This window comes from Toxotes jaculatrix, chromosome 22, assembly GCF_017976425.1.
Source record: "Toxotes jaculatrix isolate fToxJac2 chromosome 22, fToxJac2.pri, whole genome shotgun sequence".
Classification (NCBI taxonomy): domain Eukaryota; kingdom Metazoa; phylum Chordata; class Actinopteri; family Toxotidae; genus Toxotes; species Toxotes jaculatrix.
Window position 1 is genome coordinate 5,445,517 of NC_054415.1, and position 21,962 is coordinate 5,467,478.

At 39.5% G+C, this 21,962-nt stretch overlaps 2 protein-coding genes across 4 annotated transcripts; both read right to left on the reverse strand.

Annotated features, from left to right (window-relative positions):
• Nucleotides 1-1,197: 1,197 nt before the first annotated feature.
• kera (keratocan) lies at nucleotides 1,198-7,757 on the reverse strand. Of its 3 annotated transcripts, none has more exons than XM_041030312.1 (3): nucleotides 7,569-7,757; nucleotides 2,405-3,279; nucleotides 1,198-2,231 (listed from the first exon to the last, which is right to left on the reverse strand). In XM_041030312.1, the coding sequence occupies exons 1-3, from the start codon at nucleotides 7,598-7,600 to the stop codon at nucleotides 2,062-2,064; spliced, it is 1,077 nt and encodes a 358-aa protein (XP_040886246.1). In that variant the 5' UTR covers nucleotides 7,601-7,757; the 3' UTR covers nucleotides 1,198-2,061. The 3 variants fall into 3 exon arrangements, with proteins under 3 accessions (XP_040886246.1, XP_040886248.1, XP_040886247.1); XM_041030314.1 differs by lacking the exon at nucleotides 7,569-7,757 and adding an exon at nucleotides 4,927-5,001; XM_041030313.1 differs by lacking the exon at nucleotides 7,569-7,757 and adding an exon at nucleotides 4,671-4,942.
• A 5,437-nt stretch (nucleotides 7,758-13,194) lies between these two features.
• On the reverse strand, nucleotides 13,195-16,582 carry lum (lumican). Its single transcript, XM_041030485.1, has 3 exons — nucleotides 16,461-16,582; nucleotides 14,487-15,365; nucleotides 13,195-13,790 (listed from the first exon to the last, which is right to left on the reverse strand). The coding sequence occupies exons 2-3, from the start codon at nucleotides 15,358-15,360 to the stop codon at nucleotides 13,636-13,638; spliced, it is 1,029 nt and encodes a 342-aa protein (XP_040886419.1). The 5' UTR covers nucleotides 15,361-15,365; nucleotides 16,461-16,582; the 3' UTR covers nucleotides 13,195-13,635.
• Nucleotides 16,583-21,962: the final 5,380 nt, after the last annotated feature.

Genomic DNA, 21,962 nt, shown 5'->3' on the forward strand with positions numbered 1-21,962 from the left:
CAAGAGTATCCTTTATTTTTATAAGAGTGTGGCTCAATCAGACTGAAATATTTGTCCTCCTTTTCCTGGGGTGAAACTCTGGCATGTGTTGCTTTCATGTATGGGGGGGATCCACGGGGCCCTTGTACACAATGGGAGCTCTGTAAGGAGCCCCTGTTAGCATGGTGCTGAGAGGAAGTCCCTGCTTGGAGGAAGGCCTCTGCCCTCCTTTTTGGTTGAAGCTGCTTTCTCTTGCTAAATGTTCTGCTATAACTGCAGATCCGCATTCAGTCGTGGTATTGGCATAGTTTGACTTAATGGCGAATGAAGCTGATCTGAGCAAGGCAAGTGGTTCTTTTTCAGTTCTGTAGAGGTCTAGGTGTGTATTGGACACACTCATAGACCGTCTGTCACTAGTGTCCATTGATTAAAAAAAATAGGACACACAGGAATCTTCTAGCTAGCTTTCCTCTGTCAGCTTTATTTGGCCACAACTTTGTCTCAACCTGCCCACCTCTCCCTCTCATGCCTATGGTAACTCTAGACCTTTTGATGAGTGAGGGGAAAAGGACGCAGTGGGACTGCCAGAAATCGTTGTGCACCTGCCACATAAGCTGGGATTTATATTCAGGGCTTTTCTTGTGCCAAAAATTCAGGCATAGAACTGAATGAGATTTTGCCCCAAACATCAATGACACAACATCTGATGCCCACAGTGCATAACAGAGTGCACTGTAGAGAGCCTGAGAAGTCATGTGATAACTGACAATGACATGGAAATTTTATGCCAGCAGAAACAGGGATGAACAGAACTGAGATTTGAGTTTCTGGCATTATCACTCTGAGGCCTTAAAATATTTTGGAGGAGGAACAAATGACTGGGAGTGGGAAGCACTGATCTGTGCGTGTTATGTAGTTTCATAGCTCAAACAGGTGTGAATGACTCATTCAAGACTGAAGAACAAAAGATTTCTGTTATAGCTGTGCAATTCATTTAATGGGACACTGATTCATGGAACATGTTCTGTGGATGATGATCTACTCTTATATTCACTGTTTAATGAAGATTAGTTTCCCAAAATTATAATCCAATATGTCCTGAATAAAATGTGGTGAAAAAAAGAAAAGCTACCACAGATATTACTATTACTATTTCTAACAAACACTGACATTTAGGTTAAAGTGCTGGGGATGTAAAAAAAACGACAAAATTATATATTCATTTTTAAAAATTTTATTCAAATTGCAGACAATTAAAATTAAATCTCTTGCTGAACTAATTCAGAAAATAATGACCAGAAATAAAAAGCATGTTGGCATTTTTTAAAAACAGTTATCACATTTCTTTTGCATAGAAAACATTAAGGAATATAGGCCATGAATATTCACAGGACTCTCAGGTTCATACTTTTTTGTACTTTTTTCCCCTCAAATATTATTAAATAAAAATAAATTATCTACAGTAAATATGCATAATAGTAGAATAGAGTGATTTTCTAAAGTTAACGGACACAGGACCATTTGGCTTCAAGTCTATAAAATATAAAACCACCTGAAACAATAGAAAAAAAACCTAGTGATATTTCCCCAAGCATTCACAATATCTGCCTCCTGCTCAAAAAAGAATAATGATCTCTCATGAGATCTCAAAAATGTCCACATGCCATAAATGCATATTGTCCCCCTAAATCACTGTCATGCTATTCTGTAATTCAGAGTGCTACATGCAGGTGTTTATACCAACATAAGGCACAACTAGTGGTCAACAGATTGCAGCCTCAGTTAAAGCATCTAACCGACCAGTTCCTTATTGGTTTTGTTGTTGCTTTTGGATTTTCTTCAAATTCTACTGAAAGATTAATGTTTTCTGGAACTGAAAAAAATAGCTTTTCCTCAAGACAGAACAGTAAAATAAGTTGATGCCAACTAGTGTCAAATATTTCACAAACATGCAAATACTACTCATGTCACCATTTTTGACATGTGGTCTCACAAGTCTCATCAGACCAGCATCCACATTACCATGTCATCGATTGTGGAAAATCAGAATTTGCCAACAACATATAGATGATTTTCCTTTTCTTAGATGACAATGGATCTAAGGAGACGGAAACAGAGGATGACATCTCTAGGAATTGGTGGCTTAATTTCGTTGCCATCCAGTCGGAGGTAGCGCAATCGAGGAACACTTTCGTTGATAGAGTCGTCAACAGTGTCAATGGAGACAGGGCAGACATTGGAGCCACTTACACCTGTAAAAACACAATGGACCATTACAAGACTTATGATACATTACAGAACATCTCTGATAATTCAATTCAAGAGGTGCACAAAAGAATCTCTCCTCTATGCATTTACAACTAAAATGAATCACTATGTTCAGAGAAGAAGCAGCAGATTCTTTGTGAAAGTGACACAGCCTTACTTTTGATCTTGTTGTGGTCGAGGTGAAGGTGTTCAAGGCCTGAGGGAATGAGGGGAACCTCAGTCAGCTGGTTATGGGACAACTGCAACTCCAAAATGCTGGAGACATTAAACACGTTGTTGGGAACTCCACTGCTGCCCAGTTTGTTGTGGTTGAGCCTCAGAAATGCCACTTTGGGCAAACCTTTGAAGTAGCCTGCTGGGATCTTCTCGATGTTGTTGCCATCGAGGAAAAGCTGAGTGGTAGTGGCTGGTAGGCCAAGAGGCATGCTTGACAACTGGTTTTTGGCTAGGTTGATTTGCACCAGATTGTTTAGACCCTTCAGGCTCACTTCAGTCACAGCATCATCCATCAGCTTGTTCCCCTGGAGGTCCAGCAGGTTAAGCTTATCCAGACCAATGAAGACACCCGCAGGGATTTTGGAAATGCGATTGCGAGAGAGACGCAGATGTTCCAGGCTGGCTGGCAGGGGTGATGGCACAGAAGACAAGAGATTGTCATCCATGTAGAGGTGCACCAAGTGAGACATTGCACTAAGGACACCTTCTTCCACTCCCTCACTAGTGATTTTGTTTTGGTTTAGGTTCAGCCAGCGCAGCTGTGTGGCATTACGCAGGGCATCAGCTGACAGCGCTTCTATTAAATTGTTCTGCAAGTAGAGATACCATGTGTATGGAGGGATTTTGGGGATGCTCTTCAGGCCTTTATTGTCACAGTAGACAGCACGAGGGAAGTTGGGGGGACAGCGACACTCCTGAGGGCAGGCTTGGATCTGGGCCATATATTCTTCGTATGGCATATCCTGGCTGATAACTGGCCCGACCAGGCACAAGATGCAGAGAAGGCTCAGGAGAAGTGCCATTTCACTGTCCAGTCTACAATAAGAAGTGAGAAAAACAATATTATAAATAACATAATGGACAAACAGCTGTGTAACATGCTACGCAGTGTTACAGATGCCTCAATGCAAAGACATATCTGAACGCTCCATATCCGAGGTAAAGACGATCAGATAAGATGTTATCATTTGCAAAGGACTGTTCACAAATGCAAACTGCCCAAATTAGCTACAACCAGCGTACGTCGCCTACTAATGTCATTATCACTGAATTCCAATGACAGCTGCCAACAGAGCGAGATTACCTGTTCTTTCCGGGTCATTACTTTGCCTGCCAGTGACAGGTAAAGCTCCAAAGACAGGATGAAGAGCCAGGTCAACTTTAATTGCATTAGGGCAACCTTAAAGCTTGGACTTGAAGACTCTGAATGCCAGTTGTAAGATACACGTTGTGGATCAGGCTTTGATTTCAACGTGTATGGTACACAACTCTGCATTCACTTACTTTGGTTTGTTCAGCTGATTCAATTAGAATTGCAAATAAATGCAAGCATACACACATTTCAGCTAAGCATTGCACATATTCATTTGAGGAGAACTGGATTGTTTTCCATTCGGGATGACAGTACAGGAAAAATGGTAGATGTCCTGGTAATAATCACTAACAGAAATAAAAGAGAGATGCAAAATGCCTGAAACAACAGAAGCTATGTGAAGTAGAAGTTGAAAACAAAAAAGAGAAAAAAAAGGAACAAAATCCAATGTCAACTCTGTTATCTTCGGTCCATCCATCTCCTAAGCCTCTATTTGATTCCTCTCAGCTGCCATCTGGTGCTTGTTTAAATTTTTGATGCACTCCACGTTTGTCTGGAACTCATTTTGGGCAGGCCATGGTTTTCCATGGATGGGCGCACTTCAAAGACAAAGCCGACACACCTGTTTCGAGAGATGCGCCCCTGTTTTCTCACTGTACAGATGTCAAAGCTTCTTCACTCAGTGCTGGAGTTCGAGGTCTTGCGCAAATGGTAAAGGCCTGATTCATAGTTCCACAAAGAAAAAACCCAATCACTAAAGGTGCAAGACTAATCTAGTCTACCAAACCAATACTGTCGCTCAGTCTCCTCAATGACTTTGCATTACAGAAACCCATCTTACCTACTCTGTAAGTTCCCTCTTGTCTGTATCCTCCTTCAGCAAACGGTCAAGCGCTGTCCCGAATGATGAGGCTGTACCTCTCACTTCCCTGTATTTGTACCACTAGCCTTTTCATTCAGCCTGTGCCAGCCTGTCAGTCAAGATGACACCAAAGCCTCTTTCAGCCAATCAGATTCTGGAAGGACCAAAGGTCACAATCCCATGGTATAGTTTGCTAAGCCTTTTAAGCACTTGAGACATGGCCCACTTACAAACAGGCTAATGCAAGCCTACCTGTTCTTTGTTTGATGACTTCCACATGTACAACCCTTCCTCCCTTGGTGACATGCTAGATCTCTTTTTAACTCCACTCACAAATCCCCAAGAGTCCTTTGAGGCTGACTTTTGTGCTAATTTTGTGCTCTTGCTGTCCACAGTGAACCGTGGACTGTGGATTCTGTGTTCCACGTGAACACAGAATCACTCTTTGAGAGGAGGAAGACTGAACAAGGAGCAAAACAAAATCAGAAACAAAGTAACAATACATGACCTAACTAAGGAAACACGATGACTTGATCACTGGCAAAACACCAGACATGAGAGCATGAGACTAAACGTATGACGACGGCATGAGACAAAAACGAACTGACACTGGACAAGGGGAAACGCAGGCTATATATACACACAACAGGTAAGGGGAAACAGGTGGAAACAATTAGGGCGGGGAAAACAATTACAAAGGCGGGAAACAAGACAAAGACGGGAAGTAAAACAAGACAAGATACACAGGGCAGTGAATTCAAAATAAAACAGGAACTACTAACAAACTAAATAACCTAGACAAGAGTCCCAGAGTCCAAAAAGGGGTTCAAAACATAAAAGTTTTCAGAAAACAGCCGCCTAAGAGGCTAATCATGACAAAAAGAGAATGTGGGATAAACACAAAGAACACAAAAATAGTTCAGTATAATTGCAATGTACAGAAGACTGTGTCCAAATGCACAGCTCACTGGAATTTGAAGTGGATCCAGCAAGAGACTATCTTACCTCTTTGTCAAGACTGTAAGCACATGATCACATGATCATGTTAATGCTTTTTCATTTAACTGTCAGTTATGAGGACTGTGATGGTATCTCAGCTTACATTATAAAGACGGAGGGCATGTTGTTTAGGCTCTGCAGGTAAAGCATAGAGCACAAAATGACAGTGTACTTAAGTACAAAACATTGTCTGCAGACATGAGAGTTAATGGTGTTATAGGACGGAGGTCAGGCTTAATCTCAAGGGACTTTCTTGGACGCTGGCCAAAGCAAATTGTTTTTGTAGAGGATAGCTAGCGTTAGGATTGGTGACCTTTCAACATGCCAGTATGAGATTGTGCTAATTTCCAGCAATGACGGCAAAGGCTTGAATGCAACAGGATAATCCCAGCTGACTTGTGTGAGGATAGGAGCAAAACTTATCCATGATCAGTCATACAATCCCATTACAGTTCCTCCTGTGTTTGCCAAGGCACATTTGAGAACAGTGATCATTCCTCTACACATGTTTGTAATCTTGTATGATCAGTTACACAGCCAGACGTTAGTCCCAAGCACATTTATAGGAACTGTGCATCAAAGACAAATTACTGTTTAGATGAATGGACTTGTGTTTGTATCATTCCCTGTACTTTCCTAACAAACTTGGCTGGTCAGCTGGTTAGCCTAAATTGACCTCTCTTTTTTGCCTTTCATTCTCCATACATTTATCTTTTAATGACAGTATCTCTAGTTATTAACAGATATGCCTAATTCCTCCTCTTGAAGTACAAGGCACATAATAGGCTTTGAGTAGTAAAGAAAAAAATTTCTGCATCTGAACATGATGCAGCTTGCTATGAGACTGCAGAGGCTTTTGACCTTACAATTTCTTGGCATGTGTCTCAGACTGTTAAGCAACAGGACAGCAGGCTTGTAATCTCTACACTGAGAATATGCTTCCACTCAGCCTTTCTGCTACCATGGCCCAGCAGCCTTATAAAAGTTTTGTGGATGAAATCAAGAACTGTCCCATTGTCAAATTGTCCATCTGATAGGGATTTAGGGCAACAGTTAGCATTCTCTACTACTGCACGAAGGATAGTCACATCAGTCTTTTTACAGCCACTTGAAAAATGAGAGCAGCCAAACACTTATCCAAGGTGTAAGAAATGTGAATAAAGTTTAAAAAACAATTAATGAGGTGTAAAGAACCAGACAATGTTTTTTTTTTTTTAACTGAAATTGGCAATGATCTGATGGAAACTTAATTTATTAGCCCACACAACAGATGGAACAGCTTTCCATTCTCATTACAAAACAATAGTGATTAATAATGTTTGCCCACATTTACAATTAAAAATCCCCGCTGCTGAAAATGGTGAGTCAGTGGTTCACAGATCTCTGCAAAATGGAACATATATAACTGAAAACAAATGTTGGCTACAATCTGTCGGACAGACTAAAGAGAAACACATGCAGAGGAATATGATAATGCTAATTTCCTGCCAGGGGCTTTGTGTCTGAGCCAGCTATGTTAATTACACAACGGGTTGTGTTTGCACTGTATGGGATTTGCAGGATCGGCTTCAGTTGATTGCTTTGCTGAAATCCACTTCATGACTTTGAAACATTTGGAAGAGTTAGCATAGCTTACTTCATCCAGAGCTGAGAGTAACTGTGTTTATGGTTAACTATCATGTGGAAAAAACATGTCTGGCAGTTGAAGTGACTCTCCAAGATGTGTGTAATTTGGAAACTTCTTACAACCACAGCTGTTTTTTTTTTCTTAGTTCATTCAATTACAGGTGTAAGCTTGTTTGTAAATTGTTTGTAAATTGATTGTGTCAATCTTGATGTATATCTTAAACCCAATTTTAAGCATTCTAATTCATTAAACTGTGACTGAAAGAAAAAAAAAGACAAAACTACATTATACCACAGACATACTTGCATCTCATCCTATCAAAGCCTTCTTTTATTTGCAAGGCTACTTTACTACTTTTATGTATTACCTCTAAGTTTTGAAAGGCTGGCAAGATGCAACACATCAAAGCTGAAGATGAACCCAGTCAGATATAAACCATCTGAAAAATGCACTGCACCTTTGTTCAAACCTTTCACTTCTCTGAAAAGAGATTTATTACAAAAGAAAGACAAGATGAGCTTTACCTGTTTCTCCAACTGGTGTGAGGGGTCTGCATGCAGCCAGGTGAGGTTTGGTTCTTCTGCTCTTCCAGTGATTACCTCTGATGATTGTCCACAGCTTCAGTGGCTCTGATGTGGTTGAGTCTGAGCTAACCCGGTCAGTCTTGTATTGTTGTTGGTTTGATTCCCCCAAAGCTGTACCTTGGACATGCACCGGTTGAACCGAGAGGATGGAGCATGTGTTGTTGGTGGGAGGACGACTGTGTGTGAGTTGGGATGTCCTTTCAGAGTTTGTGTTGCCTACTTTTCTGCCAGCCCAGCAGTTTTTTTTTTCATTTTGTCTCCTCTTTTGTGTAGAAATTGAAGTCATGAGTGTACTGTTTAGGGTTAAACTTCTGTCACCCCACCCAACTTAACCATTTGGTCTCCAATGGAGGATTTGCTCTTTACCCATCAGTCTGGGGGATGGGAGCTAACCAGTTTATGGCTCATTTCAGCTCACAGGCCTTCGGGTGTGTTTGCAAAGCTGACAGGTGAGGGTAGAGGGAAGCATAGAGGGGTTTCCACTCAAACATTCACACCCAACCTTTTATGGGAAAATTCTTCTTCTTCTTTTTTTTTTTTTTTTACAACCAGGTCTCTTTTTAGTAGTTTTTCCCTTTATGACTATCAGTAATAATATATTACTCACTGACGTCACTGTGGAGAATTTTTACCAGTCATTTTACCAGACTAGTCATTGCCAGAAACAGCTTCATAATACAATCATGTCTATTGTGGTAAAGCTGGAGCTTCAGACCACAATTAAAGTTAACCACATCTTTGGAAGTAAAAGTCAAACTTGGATATCATGGAAAATTTTAATCCCAGTAAACCTGGCTGAGGAGACAACCATTTATCCTACTACTAAAAGAATTTGTGTGCAATCATTGTTTGGTGGTTGCCAATTTTTATCCAAAAACCATCCACATGCATATTCAAAGAGAAAGACCTACACCTGCATGTGAGTACATTGATAATGCAAGCATACCTGCCTACTGTTTTGTTTTTCCAGGGTTTCTCTTGTATTTGAAGAAGGGTGCTCCTGTTTTGTTGTTTTAGTCATGCTAACTGTGTTGTTCTAGGGTCCTAAGTTGGTCCATAACTTTGACTCGAACACTATTTTGGTTCCCAACTTTTCTTCTAGCACCACCATGTGGTTTTGAGCAAAATGCTTTGATGACTCTTGCATGGTTTCCCATGAAATCTGGAAAAAAAAAGGATGTGATCCTTCACTGGGTTCCTACCAATGAACACTGGTTGTATTGATCAATGAAACCCTCATATCTGTGGTGTTGGGCGAAAATCGTCTTTTGTTGGGAAACTCGAAGGATGTTGGCAAATATGGTCATGGAAGTAGTTTATTATTGCAGTTGGACCATAAAGTAGTTTTGTAATGCAATAGATTATTAAAGTAGTTATTCTGTGGCAATACCCAATATAAAACCCGTGTGAGTTTCATGTTCTATTTAATAGAATAAATTTTAAGTGCAAGTGGTGCCCAAAAACTCAACAAAGCCTGTGAAAACTACAAACATGAGAGGTCAGTTTGCAAAAAAAATGAATATTACTTTTGAACAGCAAATAAATTTACTGTCACTGCACCCAAGACTGAAACTTAAAGGATGTGTTAATTGTCTTTTTCCTCCATTTTGTCACCCCTCCCCATCTCATTACTCTATTACTCAGCTCAGCTGTGTGTCTCTGTGTTAAGGACATCTGGAGCCCATGTACAAACTTTTGGGGACAAGGGTGTGAAAAAGAGAAATTAACAAGACAGAGAGAAAAAAGATGGAAAGAGACCTTAGACACTAGAGAGAAGTTAGACACTACATCAGAGTGGATGCAGAATATGAATTAAAACAGATAAAGAGAGAACAGCTGGAGATGGTCTGGACTGAAAAATGGTCTTTGGACTTGAGCTCTCAGGCTGATTATACTTTCACTTGCCGTCCCAAGCAAGAGGATGTGAAGCTTAAGGCTTTATAAAGGACTTTATTGTCTAGACACGGGCAGCAGGAGCTCTACTCAGGATTTAAATCAGGGCGACTCAGGAGGAAGAGGAGGAAATTGTCCTAGATTGGGAATAGGTACAAGTGACCATATAAAAACATGTGAAATGTGAAAAGAACGGTTAGAGCAAACATGTAACGTGTTGTAATGGTGGTGAGATTGAGTAGTCTGCTAATATTTTTACCTCCTGACTTATATCGGGTGTGCTTGGGCAATGACAAACAAAATAGACCTTTAACTGATTCTAGTATTGAATGGCATAGGGAAGTTTTTTTTTTTTTTTTTTTTTTAATTACCTCCCATCACTTAATGACAGACAGCTACTGACTTCCATTTACATAAGTGGGTCAAATTTTAAGTATAACCGATTTTTACAGCTGGATCTCATTACAAATACCTAGCAGGAACGAAATAGGACATCTGGACACCATTTACATAATAACTATAAATGCCACGAATCTAATCAGCTAACCTACTGGCTTTAAATAGTGTCTACTCTAATAAGGAACTCTTGACTAACACTCTAACAAGAATCACAGCACATATGGTACACATCAGCCAGGATTAGTAGTGTTGTTGCTGTTAGTGTACAGCTCTGCAAAGATGCTGTTGATATTGTAAAAACAAGTGACAAATGAAATGTCAGGGTACACACCCAAAGGGTCAGACTTTGCTCTTGATTTATTATCCACAGTGTCAGTGCATTCATACATTACAAGGAATATTTTTAAGGATATAGCAACGGTTTGTAGTTTAAAGTCATTTCAAGGGATCTTATTTTTTTGTGTCATTTATTCAGTGGAGGAACAGGATGAGAGCAAAAGATCTAAAAGACTAGACATTGCATGATTCCAAATAAATCTTATGATTCCAAAAAGAGCACAAATTATGTATTTTGAGAATTGCCTGCTGTGCCTTCCAGACTTTTATGGACACTGATAGTCTTTGGAAAACATGAACCGATAATAAAAAGCAGACTTTTTAGGTTCTGACAGTATCCAGAGTCATTTTCTGGTGATGTAGGCACAATTCGGTCCAGTTTAGTGACCATTATGAATAAATGTTACAACACGGCATGCATGATACCTTGTTTTGAGCTGCATGTTCACAAACACAACATGCAATTAATGTTCAGTAACTGTTAATGATCATAACAAGCTACAGTATTTATTGTATTCTAAATTCTGACTGTACAGAAACGGCTAAGTGTAATAACAAACATTGGCCAGCAATATCTTCTTCTCACTGTTACTATGAATCTTATGTGCCCTTTAAAAAAGGATTTAATCTAAAACAACTTCCAAACACCTCACATTGATTCCACAATAAGACTTCTTCTTAAATGGATGGTAAGCTTTTGAAACATGGTGCAGGAACCAAAAGGAATGTGCTGGTTTTATGGTTTTCTTTCCCTCTGGCACACTGTTAAACACATTTCTCAGACTCCTCCAATCACCGCAAGACTGGAAGCACTTGGCCAAAAACCTGAACAGAAATCCCTAGAATTCTCATTGCTCTTGATTGTTTTCAAATGACCAGCAGAGTTAAGCCCTGATTCTCTCTGCAGGAAACAACCATGCTGATACAAAACCTTCTGATGAATCTACATGAATTATTCCTAAAATGGCTGTAAAAGAAAACTTTAGGCAAAGGTTTCCTTTTACAGCAGAGGGAAGAATACCCTGACAGGGCAAATATGTGGAATAAATGTACCTGATTGGAAACAGAATATTAAATTCAGTCCTCTGTTACGGAAATGTTAACTCTTTGTACTGAAGCTTTACGGACCAAATAAGGTCCTTTTTAAACTGTCATGGAGAATTTGTGGTTTCTATCTGAGAGAAAATATCTTAAAGCTGCAGTATCAAGTAAAACCCTGCAACCCCTGCATCCCTCCAGGACCAGCAGTTTTTGTTTGGCTCCTGCTACACTGAAATGTGTGACTGAACAAAGATGTTAGGTCCTTTATGTAGCTTCTGTAAATGAATGACTTGAGAGACACAAAGTCAAAACTGGGGAATACAAAATGCAAATAAAGACCGCAGTGTTGAGAGCTTTGAAAACAGCCGGGCCATGAACGTAAACAGTGTATCCAAAGCACACCAACAGACTTTGGAGGATAAATAAAAGGAGCTTCCATTCGTCTTGAAAACTTTGTATTTTTCCTTTGTAAATCATGGCAAAGATTATGACTTAATCACAAAGATATAGGAAGGTGGTAGCTGCCAGAAGTAGTGCAGCGCACTTCACAGATTAAGTAGTTATCTGCAACCAATCACGCCCTGGTGAAATGCTCAGGTGAAATCTGCTGTAACATGTCTCCACTGCTTGATATACTTTATTATCTCTGTGGAGAAGATGAACTGTGGGTTGAATGTTGGTTTGTCTTAGCATTCCAGGTTTGAGAACAGAAAATTTACTGCGTGTAGTCAGTGACACTGATGCAGCGATTTGCAGATTTGGTTACTTAATTTACTTCATTTTATAAATACTTTATACTGTGTAACTAATGGTTTTATTAAAGCAGCCATCTGGCAACCCCACTGTTGTCTTTATTAGTGGTTAATTACAGATTTATAAAGAATTAATATACCATTAGCCATTAATTCACAAATTATCTTATAAATCTTTCATAAAGGATTCCTGGCACAATGTTCCAGTCAGCATATATGAGATGGCTTTAACAACTAGTTTCCAGTCATGGTATAAATTAATTACAGCAGGTTTAAAAACTGATATCATACAAATATTTTGGAAACATAGTTTATTCAACTGTGTTTGGTTTCCTCACAATAGATCCAAGAGCAGTTACTGAGACAAAGGCCACATGAGAAATCACGATAAAATGGCAAATTAAACCTGAACAAAATTTCTCAATTATGGTAAACAACAATGTAACAATGAGAGCACCATAACTGCAAAAGCTGTAGTTTATTATCAAAGAATGGTACCATTGGATGCATGCAAGTAATGCAAATGTTGGATACAAATGAGCAATGTGCATGACAGTGGACAGCAAGGAATCAAGTGAAGAAACAATTTGACTCGTGATTTCTGAAAAAGAAAGAAATTTAGTATGAGGATAATGCCAGTGTCTCTTATACTTGTGTCATTTATTCTGCTTTCTAACACCAAAGACTACAGAAGTCCTGCTTTAGTTAGGTTTGAAGAAATTACATCAATGAGTCAATCGTGCCGTTTGAATCAAGGCATTTTTATAGGTTAAAAAAAAAACAGACACAAGTAATTAACACTGGTATTTTCCTAAAATTTGACTGCAATGTAACTGCTATTTTACAATTTATTTTTGAGGATAAATTGTAAACTAGGTACACAATCCTTATTTGCTGATCCTTTGCACAGCAATGGATTAATTATTGTACCCATATTATATTATACATGCTAAACAATGGAACATACAAGACAGACAACAAAATGACACGACAACTGAACGGACACATTGGAGAACTTTAGCAGTTGTTTACTCCATTTTGTCTGTATTCAGTATAATCAAATGCAAGTTTGGAATGTTGCAAGTGTGTGTTTTTAATCAAAGCATATGTATTAATTTCTATTTATAGAACTTCTGGTAATTCAATTTTTTATTTTTTATTGTAATTTTATTGTTTTTTTTTTCTTTTTTTGCCCTTGTGTTTATTTCAACAATTAGAATATTCATTCAAATCTACAAAAGCGTACAAATACAGACAAATGTTTGGAACATTTGCTTGATGCTTAATCAATTTAACAGTCTGACTGCATATGTGCGAGATATATTACTAAAACATCTTCAAATGTAGCCCTTGTATTGTATCTCAGATTTGCCCAGCTTTAGATTTGTTCAGAATATATATTTAATTGATGTAGATGCCGTTACAATACCCCAGATTTACATTATACTTATGTCAGAAGTGCAAAGACATGTCAGTACTTTAAAAGGTGGGATATTGTGACATTTAAATCCACAAGGCTTCAGGCTGAGCTGTGTCATGATAGTAGAGTGGGGGTCACGGAAAGGTCATAGATTTGAGGGAGGTCCTTATTCAAACATGATATCTGAAGCTTGGCGCAGGCAGTTGGAGGAATCAGGGGGCATGCTGCTGTGTGTGATGTTGTTGGCATCCAGACGCAGATGCTTCAGACGGGAATAGTTGAGGGGTCCAATGAACTTGCAGAAACTTGTCAGGTCAAACTCTACAGATAATCAAAAATGGAGAGAAAGTTATGTAAGTTGGCAGGAAAACAAAACACCTAGAAGTTATTTATTTTTCACCCCCCTACTCTGGGTGTTAAAGGTACAATGTGGAGTTTTTGACCAGTAGAGGCACTAAAGAGCAAAGGTTTTTACAAGTGGGTCCCTGTGTTGATCTTGAACTCGAAGGCACACATAAATTTATCCAATCTAATGTGATTCAGGCTAACCCCAACCATCATATTAAATCACACTGAACCGTTAGCTAGTGGGTGGGAAATATGCGTTTTCCGTTGGGAAAAACTCTGTTTAGATTTCCAGGGAATGTGGCTGAGGTCTAATTTACTTACCCTCCTCCTGATCTAACAATGTGGGTGAGGGACTTGTGGGTGGGGGCCAACTGTTCTGCAGTCTGTAGTTGTGTTTTTTTTTTTTTTTTACAGCTCTCAGTAGCTCTGTATTGTTCTGTATCTGCTAAGTTAAGCCCACTTCATTGCAATTCACATCTGAAGGGTTGTATTTAAATCCTTCTCATAACTAAACCCTTCTTACAGATTCTGTTTCATTTGAAAATATATTACTAAAACTAAAGATACTCTAACTTCTGTTTCACTGTGACTTTGCCAAAGAATAGAACAATGCTTTTCAGGGAATATCTGAAAATGCTAAATATTAGGTAAGTAAGGATTCCCACTCACTGTTGATCTCGTTGGCCTGGAGGTAGAGTTGCTCCAGCTGCTCGTTGATCTCAGGGATGGACCGAAGCTTGTTGAAAGACAGGTCCAGCTCCACCAGTGACGACACATTGAAGACTCCAGCAGGGATGCCGGAGTCCACCAGCTTGTTGTGGGAGATTCTTAGGTACTGCAGCGAAGGCAGCTTGTTCAGGTATCCAGCTCCGACACTGTCGATGTCATTGTAGTCAGCATAGAGGATTTCCAGTGAATTGGGGACGCCGGCTGGCAGCTTCTTCAGCTTGTTGTGGCTCACATCCAAGGAGATCAGCTTCTTCGGCCCTTTGAATGCCCCCGCAATGGCATCAGAGGTTAGCTGATTGTATTGAAGGTTGATGGAGGTCAAATTTTCTTTGTCAGTCAAGAGTCCAGATGGGAACTTCGACAACTTGTTGTGCATCATCTTCAGCTCATCAAGAGACTTGGAGGGAGGGATGACTGGCTCTGTGAGGTTGTTATGGCTGAAGAACAGCTTCTCGAGGGCAGTGAGCTTGTCAATTGTTCCCTTTGCTATCTTAGCATTGGTGATCTGATTGTTGTCAAGTACAAGCCAGCGAAGTTCAGCAGTGACATTATCAAACACTCCTGCCTTGATCTCTTCAATCAAGTTGTTCTGGAGGTACAGGTACTTGATCCCTGATGGGACTATGGGAACAAACTTGAGCTTGCGGCTGTCACAATACATGGCGGAGGGGAAGTTGATCGGGCACTCGCATTCTTGATTACAGTTGGGCCCTGAGGGTCCTAACATGGACATAGGCTGGTAGTCGTAGTCGTAATACTGGCACAGGGCCATACTGACCAGTATGGCCAACAGGGGCCCACGTAGAAGAGACATAGCTTCTGGGGATCGAAAAAAACAGAAGGGAAGGGGAGGCAGGGAGTAAGAAAGAAAAGTTAAAGATTGGAGTTCTCTAGAGCAACAAAATGTAAAGTCATAATCTTAAACAGAAAAAGAGAGGACACTGGATTTATTGAAACCCTAGAGGTGTGAAGGCAAAATTGTCTGATGTTCAGATCAGTCATAGCTCAAACTTTTATTGATTAGAATAAGGAAATTAAAGGAAAATAAAAGAAATATCAATTCATTTTTTAAACTATGTTGCAAAAAAGATGTCAGTCTTGCCCCCCAACACACACCATAGCCGACTGCCACACCCACTCCCCAGAGTGTTGGTGTGTGTAATCGGTCAAGAATTAAAGTCAGCTGATTGGAGACCAATGACTCCTAGATTCCGTGATTCAGTATAGCTGGAGCATGACCCAAACTGTTCTCATCCCAGCAGCACATCATCTATCAACTTGATAGATTTCTACATAAACCAGCAATGGGAGCAATAATGCAATGTGTTCCAAGAATACACCAAATATACATACATTAGTATTATGCCAATCTTTAAGATTTGTTTTTGTTGTTGTTGTTGTTTTTACATATGAAACAAATAAAAATGGATTTTTGTGCTTTGTTAGGTTTACACACATTTTAAGCAAACACATACATGGAGCAACTAAAACCAGATCTAAAACTAGCAAAGGATCATGACTGCACAAAATCAACTCTGCAGACAATGCAAAACCAGAATGATGATTTCCAGACCCATAAAAAATGCAGACAGACACTGGATCCAAGTGCAACAGATTATTTTCCAAAGTCTAAAGTCACCAAAATCTATGTAACAGTCATAAAAAGGCACTGCAGATCAGTATAAACATGTGAGATCTAGGCTAATACGCCACTGCTGCTTTTCTTATTCTAAAATGCAAACCATAAAGCTTATTTTTTGTTCCATGCACTGATATTCTTGCTTTCTCTGTTGCAGCACTAGCCCATGCCCAAAAGCCTAGCAGTGACAGCTGATAATCCCATCCGGAAAACAGCAATAAAGAGGAATAATCAAACAGGAAATCACAAATCCATGCCTCCATATGCAAGCTTACCTGTGCTTCTCTCTTTTCGTGTGTGTGGGGTGCAGGGCCAGTAGGTAAGAACAGTGTGGTGTTCAAAAACTGGAAGTCTCTGGAGAAAAACACAGAGGGAAAGAAGGAGAGAGGGGGAGGAGAGAGAGAGGGGTAGATGGAGAGACAGAGAGGGAAAAAAGGAGGAGGAGGAGGGGGGAGGAGAGGAGGCTTTTTCTTCTTCCTGGAGTCAGATTGTCATATAAATTGAAGATGTCACCAGTATGAGTGTCTGGGGAGCATCATCCAAAAACTGCAGTCAACTAACCAAGAGCAGGTGCAACAGGACACAGGAATACTGCACTATAAAAAAGCTAAAACATGTATAATGTATTGATGTTACCTCCACTTTTTTCCAACATTTCTGACCTTTACAAAACAAACACTTCTTTTGCATTAAAAAAAAAAACAGTCACCTCAAAGTGTTTGCAAGCTCACTGCGCAGTTGGGTAGTTGGTGAATGGAAAAATCTAAAGGGCAGGAGAAGCTATGTGCGGAAGAATGGGAAAACAATCTCTGGCAGACTAAATTCAACTGTACCTCTCGAGCTGCGAATAAAGCTTTGGAAACTCTGACAAAAAGGTTCTGACACAGCCAGAAAAGAGTTGCATAACACTTGACGCAAACAGCTCCTCTGTTTTCGAACAAAGGCATGGCACTTTAAGGGGAGAAAGGTGGGTTAAAGCAGATCCAATTGATCCCATATGTCTTTGTTATAAATTATGCTACTTTTCAGTCTTGCAGCCCCACATTTTTCTAGTCCACACACTTTAACACCTTGCCATCGTCCTTCTCTACAGTATCAGTGAGACAGATCGACCAGGGTGGTGACCAGGTGGGCTTGAAGAATGGGGTGAGGGAGAAAATGGCCAAATGTTTCTCCCATTTGTTGGTGGACGTCCATCATGCCGTCAGAGCATGCCGAGAATTGACGCCTGGATTTAATTGGTCTCAGTGTGGTCTGTTACTCTACTCACATACCATTCTAGCCAGACCATCTTGTACACATTTGTGGAAAACTTTCATTCCTCACATTCTAACTCAAGATATCTGATTTCTCAAGATAAGTAAGAAAAAATGTATCTCCCACACCAGAGTAGTTCGACTGCCTTTTCAGAATAGTTAGGTCTTTGCTTGCATCTGCAGGGTCGTTTGACCCTTTTTCAGTGACTTAGTTTCAGCTCAGGTTTTTAATATCATGCTGTAGCTTTGGTTTTTATAACATATTACACAACAATAATATGTTAGTTTGTTTTCTATATTACTTTTTCTTTAGCTATTGTGTGAAACCAGATTCTTCAGTGCTGCACTATGAGGAATTTTGTGAGTTATTCATTATTATAGCCTCCCACATTCATTTCAAACTGAATTTCGTGGATAGAACTTAATAAAACAGAAGAGGAATGAGGAACGAAGTGGAGGGTTAAGACTTGAGTTGACTGGCCCAAAGGATTCTTAAAGGAATAAAGGAATGAAGGAAAATGTGTTAAGTAGACTCCCCATACGTCTCTAAAATCTGCTGTTGGAAATGATAGGATGGACTAAACAAACTATGAAAATGAGGTTGAAAAAGAATGGAATGCCCCTTTAATGCAGACCACTTTCAAACAAGGGCACAGTGGCCTGAAACAGTATGAGGATGAGGGCAAACTGTTTGCCATTCAAGTACACAAAGCATCTCAAATGCTCCACAATGAAAAGGCCAGGAGTGACAATCCATCATCTAAGCACACTTCACCTCAGATTTTTGTTGCAAGCCGATGAAAAATGATCTACATTTATTTTCTCTCTGTAGCCAGATTCTCTGTATCTCAGCTGAATTTGACGTAGTCAGTGAAGCTCTGTTTTTCATCCTGTCCTCTCTGTTTTATGTATCTATACTTCTGTTTATTTAAGTCATTTTTCTCTCTCTCGAGAACTTTGTTTCTGAATAATAGATAACTTGCTCACACTCTCCATTAAACAACCAACTAGAGCACAACTTCACAACAGACCTAGGAAAAGAGTGGGCTAATGTGTTACCTCTGTTATGCATGGTGCAGATGATTCATTTTAGGACAGGAATGCCTAATTTGCATGCATTAATTATCAAAAATGATCCTCTTAATATGTGCAAAGGATGGACACACCCCTCAGATGGAGCTTTCCACTGGTCCGGACACAGTTCAACATTTGTGTCCTTCATCAGCACACTGCCCAAAATATTTATTTCTTTGAGAGTGGTGTGTTTTTTCCTCTGTTACAGACAGTGTTTTGTGTGAACCCAGACTTAAGCTGTTCCAGACTGTTCACACATCAGGGGCAGGAAAACAAACATTTTGTCATTCTGCTTCGTCACTGCGCTTCTCCTTAAAAGTGTTGATGTCTGCCTTATGCTCTTACATCCTTTCCATTTGACCAGATGGCAGACACTGGCTTTCTACAGTTTTTTCCAAATACTTGGTTTGTACTTATCCGTGACTTGTTTAATTTCCCAGTCATAAGTGAGGAGTTACATTAGAGTTTAAATTCATGAAAAGTGCACAAATGAGAGTGTCAGCCAAAGGGACAGAATCTTCAGATAATGGAAAACAAGGGACTGCTCTCCACACAATCCACACTGTGCCCTTCTTCTGTGACTTGCCTGGATGTTTGATTCTTTGAGGGTTGGCTGTCTTTAACTGTGACTGGTAGTGTTTTTGTGAACCAGAACGAAGCTGTTCCAAACTGATCTTATTATGGAGCCTGGAAACACATATATTTTCGCTTAGTCAGCCTGCTTCCTCCCCTCAAATGTGTTCTTACTGGCTTCTATCACTGTTTTTCAAACAATTTATTTGTCCTATTACACTGATTTATTTGAGTTCCCTGTGATAATGCCAAGTGATGGATGATAGCTTCTAAGAAAAAAGATAGATTTTTGGGTTTTCGAACAGTTATGAATCATGTCTAAAGTTTGATTAATGCCATGCACACATGCAGAATTATAATGTTGGTATATACTGTCTGCTACTGTCTGTATATACTAACATTTGGTTGTAGATGTGTGTTTATCATGTTCTGTTAACATATGGTCCTCTGCATGTAAGCAACATGTTATCTTTAAACTCTAACTGGCTCACTAATTATTTTCCATCTCCTCTATATGGATCATCACCTGGTGAGAACATTGGCTTTTTGTCTGGGACGTGTAGGTTTTGCCTCAGTTTTTTATCACAGTAAGAAGGAACAAACGTTTCGATCATTTATAAAAATGCTCAAAAAAAATTCAAACTCTCCCCTTGTTATCGTAAACTGCATAAATTTGCAACTTGAGGTTCATACTGTCAGTCATTAGAATTACCCTTTTATCTTTTTCATATGAGAGATTTAAAAAAAATTAAATAAAAAAAGGTTTGATTTTTTTTTTCGCCCAGTGAAAAACATCCAATTCCCTGCATGGCTGATTCGCAGAACTAGTAAATCAACACTGAACAAACAGTGAAACAACATAAAAAGAAAGATAAAAAACTAGCACGTGAAACAATCTGGCACGTGTGAAAGTGAAGTGCAAACTCTCTTCCCTGTCAACACCACACACAGACACATTCACAGAAACATAAATACGAGCAAATGAGCTGAGAAAAAACTTTACAACTGAGACACATGCACATGCTCTGACAGAGGTACACAGATGGAGATCCAAGCAAGCATATTAGCAAACTCAGATATTCTTGGACGTCTTGGCATGGACACACAGAGGCTTCTAATAAAATCTCAGACAGCACCCAGACACCACCTTCTGTTCCTACCATGTGGCCATGTGGTAAGCAGTGTGCTTAAAACACTCATCCCCAGGCAGGCCAAGGGATTCTCTCACCTTGTCTCATGGACTCACATGTGCTGCAGGAGTGTACTGGCATTAAAGTCAGATGAGAGGAACCGCTGAACACAACACACCTCTGTTCCTCATTGTCAACATCTATCTTATACCTGTATCACCCAAACATACCATATAATTTTCTCACAATCCCCAATTATATAAAGTGTAGACTGGACCTGCTAAAGTGTATTGTTTTCATATAAAAATCTTATAAACGATAATAACAAGGCTTAACACATCATTATGATGTTGATAGGAGGATTTGATTGAGGAATTTAGTATCACAGTGTAGGTATTCAGACAGGTTTAAGCCCATGTGTCTATGTGTAGGCTACATTTGATTAATGATAGGATTTTCAGATTGAAATAACCATCTGCATGAATCTGTGGCACATCTGCTTTTCTGCAGGATCTCACCACTCTTCGCTTGACATGGCGAAGCAGCTCAGGTTACTTTGGTTGCATAAGTGCCACAAGACAGGCACTTCACCCACAGACACACAAGCGTGTGCATGTGAAAAAACATTAAGCCATGAGCGTAAGCCAGTATGCTCTGATTTTTATGTTGTTGGAAACACATTTTTACACAACAAGTTTTCTCTGGACTGTTTCTTCACAGACACGCACGCATGTCAACTCATTCGTATCAACACACACAAACATTGGCACACAGCCTAAAGCAATAACTCTAAGTGCTTATGGTCTAGAAGATAGACGTCTGTTTAGGAGATCAAGTTGCAAAGTGCTTATAAGTGCTGTACTGATATCCACCACATGGGGGCAACAGATTTAAGTACATTCATGTTTGCTGTATTGAACTCACTCTGAGGTGCTGGGATTAGCGCCAGAGCTCAAACACTAATGCTTTTCAGTCTGTCCTTGTCTAAAAAAAAAAAAAAAGACCTAAGTCATATCAGAGGGGAGAGATTCTGTGCCAGTCATAACTCTTAAATGTTCTAGTTTTTTTTATAGCTTCTTTTTTTGGGTAGGCTGTTTGCATTATTTGTAATTTGAGTCCCCACATTTATCATTTTAAGTAAAGGAGGTAGTTTCTGTGGAGTCCCAAAATGGACAACTGTCTCGACTTATGAATTAAAGTAAAAATTAATTTATGGATGTCTAATAGAGCTAGCTAGATAACTGAGAGTGTTACATATTTATATAGCACTGTTGTTTATTTTTTCATTTGTCCTAGCACACATTCAGTCATCAGTGTATCTCTCTCCACAGTATTTTAATAGTTATACCCATTTTTATCAGAGAGCATGTCATTGACATTTGTCACTTCTGAGATACCATAGTCTAGTGTGAAATTAGTCTAAGAAGGGACAAAGTGAGAAAATCTAGATTCTTGTGAGCACTGATCTGACTGTACAACCTGCTTCAAAAGTAGGAGTCTTAACCACTACATGTCTCCAGGGAGCTCTGTGCCCTTTTTCTTTAACCTAAATATTCCCATTACAGTCACGTAAATGACTGGAGGACTATAAATCACTGGTGGCTCACAGGCCAGAAAAGGTCATTGTGCAAATATTTTTTTTAACCTCAGTCCACAAAACCCATCAATATGAATTAGAGGCTGCAGAAGTAACTAGAAGTGAATTAATCTTTTTCAGAACCTTCAGCCAAGTGCTTTTGCTGTC